This window comes from Saccopteryx bilineata, chromosome 2 (genome assembly GCF_036850765.1).
Source record: "Saccopteryx bilineata isolate mSacBil1 chromosome 2, mSacBil1_pri_phased_curated, whole genome shotgun sequence".
In the NCBI taxonomy this organism is placed as follows: domain Eukaryota; kingdom Metazoa; phylum Chordata; class Mammalia; order Chiroptera; family Emballonuridae; genus Saccopteryx; species Saccopteryx bilineata.
Genome location: NC_089491.1, coordinates 151,366,965 through 151,377,665, shown reverse-complemented (window position 1 = coordinate 151,377,665; position 10,701 = coordinate 151,366,965). Strand labels below are relative to the sequence as shown.

At 42.2% G+C, this 10,701-nt stretch overlaps 1 protein-coding gene across 7 annotated transcripts in view; it reads right to left on the bottom strand.

Annotated features, from left to right (window-relative positions):
- Nucleotides 1-4,266: 4,266 nt before the first annotated feature.
- PCED1B (PC-esterase domain containing 1B) overlaps nt 4,267-10,701 on the bottom strand; it is a 159,708-nt gene continuing 153,273 nt past the window's right edge. For all 7 annotated transcript variants that reach the window (XM_066258187.1, XM_066258188.1, XM_066258189.1 and 4 more), the window contains one exon: nt 4,267-5,911. In XM_066258187.1, the coding sequence (XP_066114284.1) occupies nt 4,487-5,854 (1,368 nt within the window). In that variant the 5' untranslated portion in view covers nt 5,855-5,911 and the 3' untranslated portion in view covers nt 4,267-4,486. The remainder of the gene's footprint in view (nt 5,912-10,701) is intronic.

The following is a 10,701-nucleotide window of genomic DNA, read 5'->3' as shown; positions in this document are numbered from 1 at the left end:
CAGAAAACTTGAGACAAAAGTCAAGCATAAAATGCTTTGGGTGCTATCCTTTCTTGAAGCTGGAGACTAGGCTGTGTGAACCCTGCGTTTTAAGTGTTAATAGTAGAGCAATAACTTCTCTCATACATGTTAAATGATTTGGGCTCTTTTTAGCAATCACTTCATTGTATTGCTAGGTTTCTTGATTTAAAGAGCTAGGTGACAATAGCAAAAATGGGCAAAAGAAGAAAGCTCTTAGGTGAGAGATAAAGGCCAGAATATGTATAAAATTAAATGCAAGCCTCCACTGAACTGTTATCAGCCTCTCACACTCAGTGGGCTGGGAAGGTCCACTGAGCATTAGCTACCCAGATGACTTAGGTAAAGTTATGGGAGAATTCTGTAGACATTTTCTTAAGAAAAATAATCAAATACAGCTCGATGTTAATACAAAGTGCCTTCTTCCTTCAGTACATAATGCAAATTAATTATGTTCTTGAACATCTTCTTTGCTAGATATTGCACTAGTAGCCACTGGAATTCAACAGTGACTCATAGACCTTACATTCTAGTTGGAGAAAATAACTGGCAAATATCTACTGAAGCCTCGGCTGAGTGGAGTGGGCAATACAACAAAGGCTGTAAAGAATACTGCTAGATTGTAACAGTACTTTTAAATGATCATGGAAGGCCTCTAAGAGGTAACTTGGGAGGTGTGGATGGAAGGATAAAGTTACATATCCACAGAATTGGTGGGTAGGGAGTAGAACATTTCAGGCAAGGGAACAGCAAGTACAAAAGTCCAAGTTATAAAAGAGCTTGGCATATTTTCTGAACAGAAAGAACTTCTGTATGGTTGAAAGCATAGAGAGCAGTGAAGGGAGTTCCAGAAGATTATGGTTGCAAAACAATGTGAATGGACTCAATACCACTGAACTGTGCACTATAAAAGAATGGTTAAGATGCTAAATTTTAGCCTGACCAGGTGGTGGTGCAGTGGATAGAGCGTCGGACTGGGATGCAGAAGACCCAGTTTCGAGACCCCGAGGTCGCCAGCTTGAGTGTGGGCTCATCTGGCTTGAGCAAAGCTCACCAGCTTGAGCCCAAGGTTGCTGGCTCAAGCAAGGGGTTATTCTGTCTGCTGAAGGCCCGTGGTCACGGCACATATGAGAAAGCCATCAATGAACAACTAAGGTGTCGCAATGCGCAACGAAATACTAATAATTGATGCTTCTCATCTCTCCTTTCCTGTCTGTCTGTCCCTGTCTATCCCTCTCTCTCTGTTTCTAAAAAAAAAAAAAAAAAAGATGCTAAATTTTAGCCTGACCCGGCAGTGGTGCCGTGGATAGTGTTGGACTGGGATGCGGAGGACCTAGGTTCAAAACCCCGAGGTTGCCAGCTTGAGCATAGGTTGCTGGATCGAAGTCAAGGTTGCTGGCTTGAGCAAGCAAGGGGTCAGTAGCTCTGCTATAGCCCCCCCCCCCCCATCAAGGCACAAATGAAAACACAATCAATGAACAACTAAGGAGCTGCAATGAAGAATTGATGCTTCTCATCTCTCCCTTCCTGTCTGTCTGTCCCTATCTGTCCCTCTCTCTGTCTGTTAAAAAAAATGTTAAATTTTATGTTACGTGTGTTTTACTACTATTTAAAAGAGAAAGAGATAACATTGCCGAGGCAGACAGAAGCTTGATCATGTGGGACAGAGTAGGACATAGTAAGGGCTGTACTCTGGGATCATGGATTTTGGGCTTTTGAGCTCCAGAACTGTAAGAGAATAAACATGTGTCATTTTAAGCCACCAAGTTTGTGGTATTTGTTATAGTAGCCATAGGAAATTAACACACCTGGGAAAGAAAAGATGGTCTGAGTCTACCTGCACAACTATCCATGTGAGAAACAGGACTGTTAAGAGATTGGTGCAATTTAATCCATAATAGTGTAGATGCATCATTGAGTCATTGTCTGGTCCTCAAACCTGTACATGTAAGAACTCCTTCTCTGTGGTTCATCAGGTGTGATCAGATAGAGGAGGAATAATACATACTAACTTAGCTCATGAGAGCTATAAACCACACCACCAGTTTATTGGCTTATTCATGGAATGCATAAGCTTACTCCGATTAACAGCTACACACAGCTTTGTCCTGCTTGGGAAATGTAAGGCCAGACTGAAGGCATCTACTTCATCTTGAAGGCTGAAGTTATCAAATTGCACAGCCCATTGCGATTAGAACATTTAGATTGGCCATAGAGGTCCATCCCTTTTGAAACTATTGTTGGGACATTCTGGCAAATTCTGACATGTGGCCACTACCTTTCTAAAGTCCTTGAAGGTCATCATAATGCTGGTTAGGTAATATTCCTTCAGATGTGGTACAATGATTAATGTCAATAATAGTATCTCCTCAGAGATTTGGGTTGTATTCTCACCAGGAACATTCATGCACCACCTCACATCATTCATTCAGATTCAGTCAAGAAACATTCAGTACTTACTAAGTGCTAGACATTGCACTAGGATTTGAGACACAAAGGTAAGAGAATGGCCCCTTTTCCAGGAATCTTATGATTAAAAGCTACTATAGATTAAAAGCTGCTGTGTATTTCTTCTGTAACTAGCTGATCTCATTGATTTGTGATTTCATAAACTTCCTTTTTGCAAGACATTTCCTGACTCTTGTCAAATTTATGACTAGTCCAGTTGAGGATCTATATACCAGTTGAGTCAATTCAATAATAATATTCAATAATAATATTAAAAAAGCCATTTGTGCAATACAATTTTTTTAACTTTTTTTTTTTTTTTTTTTTTTAGAGACAGAGTCAGAGAGAGGGATAGATAGGGACAGACAGACAGAAACAGAGCGAGATGAGAAGCATCAATCATTAGTTTTTTTACTGCGACACCTTAGTTGTTCATTGATTGCTTTCTCATATGTGCCTTGACCATGTGGCTACAGCAGACCAAGTAACCTCTTGATCAAGCCAGCGACCTTGAGTCCAAGCTGGTGAGCTTTTGCTCAAACCAGATAAGCCCGCACTCAAGCTGGCAACCTCAGGGTCTCGAACTTGGGTCCTCTGCATCCTAGTCCGATGCTCTATCCACTGTGCCACTGCCTGGTCAAGCTATGCAATACCATAATATTTTAGAGTCTACTTTTTTTTTAATTTTTATTTATTCATTTTAGAAAGGAGAGAGAGGGAGAGAGAGACACAGAGAGAGAGAGGAGAGAGAGACAGGGAGGAGGAGCTGGAAGCATCAACTTCCATATGTACCTTGACCAGGCAAGCCCAGGGTTTCGAACCGGTGACCTCAGCATTTCCAGGTCGACGCTTTATCCACTGTGCCACCACAGGTCAGGCAATACCATAATATTTTGACTAGCTTATCTAAGTACTAAAATTTCACTAGTCTAGTGTGAGAAAGGGCCTAGCATTTAACTCTTCCTGGTGTTAGCATTCCTACAAAACAGAGATCTGGCCATGGCCATTTGTTAGTTGTACACTGGGTGGTCCCTTCCAGCTTACAGGTTTATTTAATGGTGACTCCCGTCGTCACTGAGAGCAACAAATTTTTTCTAATTATATCAAGTTCAAAATTCAAGACCATCCAAGAAATCATCAAGCCACAAGCATGCCATCCACTTGATTTTACACACACAGGTCATCGCACATGAACCACTAAACTGATTATGGAGCTACAGGGATTTTCTGCCTTGGTTTCCATAGAAGGATGCAATGGATGTACATTCCAGAGAACGTTTGGTAAACATTCTTTCTTGGTTTGATATTGCTGTGGTACAAAGAAGTTCTGTGGTTTGAACATTAACATAAACTAGAAACTAGTATAAACTAGGAAAGACCAGTAGAGGAGTGATTTTCTGTGTGGCCTAGAACAAGACTACTCACCTTTCCTGGCCTCAGTTTCCTTGTTTGTTAATGGTAGTTAAATTTTATGTCTTTAGTTTCCCAGTTCTAAAATACAACAATTCTTTAAGAATCTCTGGAAAATACGATCACAAAAAGTTAAAAGGTTTTTTTGTTTATCCAATCCATTTCATGAAATAATTCTAACCTTTAGAATTATTTCAGACAAACGCACTTTGAGTAGTTTATCAAGTAGATGCCCTAGCTATTAATCATTCCGCAGGTATCATTCTTGTTCTTTCAATGCTAATTGTTTAATGGAAGGGAGAGGCACCATTAAAAACCCCCACATACTTTTGTAAAACAACGTTTTAATTTCAATTTTCTGTTTACAAAAAGACAAAGAGAATAGGGAGTGAGGTGGCAGGAAAAACACTTGGTCGCCCCCAGAGTGTGGAGGAAGTGGCCACAGCCAACGAGATTGGGTCAGACTACTCTTCCCTGCGGTTACTGGCAACAGCAAACAGAAAGAAACCCAAGTGTGGACCAACGCTTTTGTTAACAGGGTCAGTCTGTTTAGGCAGTCAGCTGATCTCTTAAGTCCACCGCCATGAGGAAGAAAAAGGCTCAAGTCAGTCTAATGAGGCTGTGGCTCTGGGTGGGCTTGGGCCTGTTTCCTGCGAGATTTGGGGGGCTGTCTCCAGGGTACATAGCGGCGCCTACGTAGATTTGGAGTAAAACCCCTATGAACCACAGGGGCCGGCTGCTGATAATAGGGTGTGGGGAAAGGGGGCCTTGGTGGCTGGGGATCATATATAAAGTCAGTTTCCAAGTCAAATCCTGTCTGGGCAGGTGAGGGGACATCTGAATGGAAGTAGTTGAAGAACTGACCAGACTGGAAAGGTTGGTCTGAGGAAAAATCTTGAGGACACAACAAGAACTGGGGGGGCATCTCTGAGTAACAGGGAATGGGCAGAGACTGTGGGGGCAGGAGTGGGGGCAGGGTTAGGCAGGGAGCTGGGAGCTGGAGCAGGGGTCCATGCCCGGGAGGAGGTAACGGTGGGAATGATGGGAGCGACACGGTCCGGGGTCGGTGGGGAGCTGGGAATGGAAGCAAGGATCCGTGCCTAGCAGGAGGTAAGGCCCCTTGATTTCTGCTGGTCTGAGGCTGTCTCTCAACTCCTTGGCCGGGTCTGCCCCTTGCAGGGCCACGTTTGATCCACTGGCTCACCGACTGGCGTTGCGGCAACTCCACACCCCAGGCGTCGGCCACGTGGGCCAGCAGCAACTGGGAGAGGTGCCGGTGTGCGCGTCCATTCCAATGTACCCCGTCACCATGCCGGTGCTCCACCGCATGGCGGAAGTGAAAATGCAGGTCCAACACATCGAGATTGTGCTTTTGCGCCTCAAAAGAACTGTAGAAGTTGGCTTCAATCACCGGTTTTTGCAGGGCCATGGACAGTTGCTCTGGTGGGAGAAAGGGCGCAGTAATCTTCTTGCCCACGGGCATGGCCGTGTTCCACACCAGGAGGCATGACTCTGGCAGCACCTGGCCCAGGTGCCTGAACAGGTTCTCCAGGTTCTTCCGGTAGCTACTAAAGGAGTCATCCCTATACCTGGAGATGTCCCAGAGGCAGGAGTTCATGATGACCACGTCCGGGGTGTGCTTGTGGGACTGCAGCTCTTCCAGGACAGCCTGGACATACCTGCTGTACACGCGCGTGAGGAAGTAGAAGCGCACAAGATGGTGGCCGGTGCAGAACTCGCGGACCTCACGGTAGTTGGTGCCATTGTGCATGCCATCCCTCAGACCTCCATCCACCAGCTTGTCCTGTTCGAAGCTCAGCTCCCCCTTGATCCTGAGCTGCTCGTAAGTGAGCAGGCAGTCCTTCTGCAGCAGGAGTACCAGGTCCTTGTACACAGATCTCTGGACGGAGTCTCCCAGGATGACAACGAATTTGTTGTGGAGCAGCTGCCGCACTTCGGAGGATAGCAGTTGGGTCATGATGACCAGTCAGGTGGCCCAGCTCCTTCCTTTACACACAGGAGGGTCTGCAGATAGCTAGGACAGAAGGAGAGAGCAATTGGGAGTAACCCACCCTGGGCAGGCCCTCTGTGTGGGTAAGACTCAGGGCTAGGGATGAAGTTTGGCCTGAAAAACCCGCAGGGGGGAACTCCACCGCCTTAAGGCTGGGAGTGGGCTGAGGGAATAAGAATGGAGGCTGGAGCCAGAAGCCCTGCTTGGCCTGGCCTCAGCTCTGGCTGGGACTTGACCTCTGAACCGCTAAGGCTGCTGCTGGAGGCCCAGGTTCCACCTAGCCAGGAGGGGCCAACCTGGCCCCACCCTCCGCCTGCTGGAGGTGCAAACCCCCACTGGGAAGGCAGCCCAGATGGCTGACAACTGGAGACTGGTTAAACAAACTTTGGGGCTGCTGAGTAATGAGGAATGTGAGTAAGCAAGAAAGTGGAGAATGTGTGTGATATGTAAAGTTGAGAAAATTACAAGACCATGTGTGCCTCATACACTGAAACTATATGAAACAGATATGCATAGATAACACTGAAAGAAAATATACAAAACAGAGTTTTAATAGTAAGGTTATGGGTGAATTGCTAATATACTTTATATAATCTTATATTACTTTTAATAACAAAAGAATCCAGTGGAAGGCAATAGAAAGTAACAATTCATGTGCCAATAGGTCTTGTATGAAAGAAATAACATTAGAAATAATTCACATGTGTTTCCGCTGTAATACCCTTTGCTTTGCCATTTTAAGATAACAATATGCCCACATCAAATAGGCTACTTTGGCATAAGGATGATTTTGAGCCAAAAATAACTAAGAATCAACAGAACACAGAAAGAACTCTCTATATTCTCCCTATCTGCCTAAAAGCAGTGTACACAATACTGCTTAGGTGCCCAGCAGGGTACCCTTTCCCCAACTGGACAGAAGAGTCCAGGAAGAAGGCAGGGAGTTGTCAACACTAAGATAAGTTGGCATGCAAAGACCTGACTAAAATAGTCCAGGTTTTCCATCAGTTTGCCCACAATGTATCATCCCCTGAAGTGCAAACCCTGTCTCCTTTGTTAAAATGGTATATAAACCCCTGAATCTGCTTCCTTCTTTTCTGTGAACTCGAGTACACAGAAATATTAATAAAAATTGTGTGCCCTTTCTCCTGCTAACCTGTCGTTTGCTTTAATTACAGGACCGGAAGCAGGAGTACCAGGTCCTTGCAAATGGACCTCTGGATGGATCTCCCAGGAGGACAAATTTGTCATTCAGAAACTGAACCCGAGAGGTAGAGGAAAAGCATACTGAATAAAATGTTAAAAGTTGTGAAACTCATCTTCAAACTTCAGATGAAGTTTATTTCAAGCTGCCCTTTACAACCACATCTACTAATGAATAAAAGGTAGAAACACACTTCAGTAACTACTAACAGATCTCAGATGGGGAGAAAGATGTTATTCACTGCTTGTACCTACACAGAAGTTGTTAAAATTCACAGTGACTTGATACTTGTAGGCGTTTATGCATTAGTAAACATTTTAATAGGTGTGGTGGACAGCTTATTAAATGACACATTCAGTTTTTAAAAGCTATGGGTACAAGTACAAAAATAAACACATGAAAATGGGTAGAATATAAAAGTTGCCCTAAGACAACAGTTGAAAATATTGGCTTAATTTCTTCCAAAGACTCTCCATGCAGCTCTGGCCAGGCAGCTCAGCTGGTTACAGCACTGTTCCAATTCACCAAGGTTGTGGGTTCAATCCCCAGCACAGGGCACGTATACGAAGCAACCAATGAACATACACCTATGTGGAACAAATTAATGTTTCTCTCTTTTTCCCTCCCCCTCTCCCTTCCTCTCACTAAAATCAATCAATAAATAAAAAGCTTAAAAATAAGACCTAGCTTATTGCAACAAAATAAAACTTAAAGCAAACTCCAAATCTTTTTGGGGCTTAGGCATGTTCATTTGTTTGCAATCATTTATTCATTCAACTCATGTATTAAACTTCTACTAAATGCACCATATGGGGGATATAAAACTGAGTAAAACTTAGTGTTGTCCTTCACAAGTTGATTAGAAATGTTCACTGATAATTATAACACAAAGTGGAGAATGCTAAGTGCCATGAAAACAATGAACAGATGCTGTAGACTGTAGGGGTCTATGTGAACTATATTTCTTTACTTCAGACTCATGTCTCCAAAGTGCTAAGTGCAGGGGACATCTATTCCCAGTGTGTTTCCAAGATTCCCATGCCACCCAGCTCTGTGTGTCCCCTTTGTGCTTGGCTCTCTGGTCATAGTCTGTGCCTAGTACCCTAGAGCATTGAACATCAACCCCTGCCATTTGAGTTCTCTCCCCGAGGTTGGCAGATCTAATAACCTAGTGCTGCCTCCTTTAGTGCTATTTTGCTTATATGGTCTGATGGATTCTTTCTCTGGATGTGAAGTGCCTTAGACTTGGACTCACAAATGTGAGTCAAATGGAGGCACTTAAGTATACTGTGAAGAGCATTGTTTTTGAAGCCACACTCTCTGGGTTTCAATCCCAACTCTTCTATTTGTTAGCTCTTTGTTCTTGGGCAAGTTATTTAGCCTTTGTCTGCCTTAATTTTCCTCATCTGTAAAATGGGACTTTTAGTACCCACTTCATAGATTTGATGTGAGGATTAAATGTAGTGTTTAGAACAATGCCTGACAAGTAGTAAGCATGGAGAAGAGATACTACTATTATTACTGAGTAAGTTTCAGAAAACCAGGTAAACCATCTGTAAAAGGGGGTTACAGTATTTCTGCTGTTTGTCTCAAAGGGTTCTGTAAAGTCCAAATGAGATCATGCAAGCAAAAGATTTTGAATTAAACAAACTTAATGTTTATTGAACTAGATGCTAGGTGCTTTACAAATGTTATCCTATTTATATGATAATTCCTATTATTCACCTTGCATAGGGAAGGGCATTGGTGTGATGAAGCTAAGACTTAAAACCAGTGATTCCCAAATCTGTCTCTATAGGAGACCTCTTTTAGACCAGAACCCTCTGAGGGCCAGTCTGAATCCTAAAACTTGGCTTATGTCACAGAGATGAGATAAGAGAAGGAAGGATCCTTTGCTGTGCCTCTATGCCTAGGCAGGCAATCAATCATTCTGCCTGCTCAGGAGAAGTGGTATTTGGCTGTGTGGGGGGTGGGGTGGGGAGTGAGAGTGTGTGTAAATAAGAGTGTATGTTTTTCTCAATCCTTACCATGATCTCAAGCAAGAGACATGCAAAACCTAAAAGCCTTGAATTTTAGAATAACCAAAACAAAATTCTACAGACTCCTGAGCTGCCCTGCCCTGTATCCTGACCAGCGAACTTAACCTACCCAGATGCTATTCTAAGGTCTGGGACTTAAAAAATCAGGCAAAAATGTCCACCTAAGAATTTGTTGTTCTTCTGCTGTGGAACATGCTGATAGGACTGTAGAAAAGAAGAAAAAATGACTGCAAAAAACCATTCCAGTTAGAAGTCGAAACTGAAAGTAAATTCATGAAATTCTTGATGAAGGGCACCACAGCTGTGACAGGACTAACAAATCATATACCCTCAAGACTACTATTGTGGGAAAGAATCCTTTAGCTAAGATGTCAAACATTAAAAACAAAACCACCACCCCCCAATAAAGGAGGGGGAACTACTGCGGGGGGTGGGGTGGGAGAATAATATGGAGAGCTAAATCTTTCATATTAAAAAATTGGTCAAATACTTTCATTTTCAAAGTTCATGTTATTTATAAAACTGAAACAAAAATGATCAGTGGTCTTTTTAACCTAGGCTTTTACCTTGCTTTAAATTTGCTAAACTCACTTATTAGTTTTGGTAGCTATTTTATAGATAGATTGCTTCATTCATTCATTCAATAGGGATCACTGAGAACCCAATACTGGGCTAGCTGGAAGGAGTAGGTATAAACATGCAGTCTCTTCTCTCAAGAGAAGGGGTATGGAGATAGACATGTAAAGAAAAAGGAAAGAAGGTAGCAGTTAGCATTGACGTATGTAAAAAAAGCACCTAAGCCTGTGGGAAAGGTCAAGGGGGAGAGAAGGTATATGGACGATCATTGCAATCTGTGATTCCAATATCAAATCAGTTTTTAAAGAGTCCCCAAGTCACAATTATATGAAATGTCATGTTTTTCTGTTTTCAAAGTAAAATTTGACTTTGGGCTAAAACTTTGACAGAAATATACATTAATAATGGCTGCTACTATAATAAATTACTTTCAAGTATCTTGCTTAGGTTTCTGTTTGGGGATATAATTTTTTAATAGCTTCATAAGCCATGACTTTTAAATAATTGACTATTGCTTTATAACCATCACAAACCAAACACATAACATTAATTTTCCATTAATTAATGTGTTGTAGAAATTAGGCTAATTTTCCTTTTCTTATTGATTTTAGTTACAGGAAGAGTGACACATTTCATAAGACAGTAGCTCCAGAGACTGCAGAGAAATCTTAAATTACAGGAGTAATCACTAACAATTAAGATATTATTTCAATCGATTAGTTGTAGAAAGTACTTGTAACTAGTTGAGAAGTTTCTTGCATATGACTAACCATCTTAATGCGACATTAGACTGGGTATATAATTCATTTCTTTCAAACTGCATTTTTGGTGATCAAATCAATGCTTTGAACTTTCTAAGATCCCCTTAAGTTTTACAGGATAGTATAAATAAGAAAAGAATTAGTTTTCATAAACTTAACTCTACAACTTAGCTATGATTTGGCATTTGCTTAGTTTTCCAAGTGGAATTTAAATTTGTCAGCAATTAAATTGCA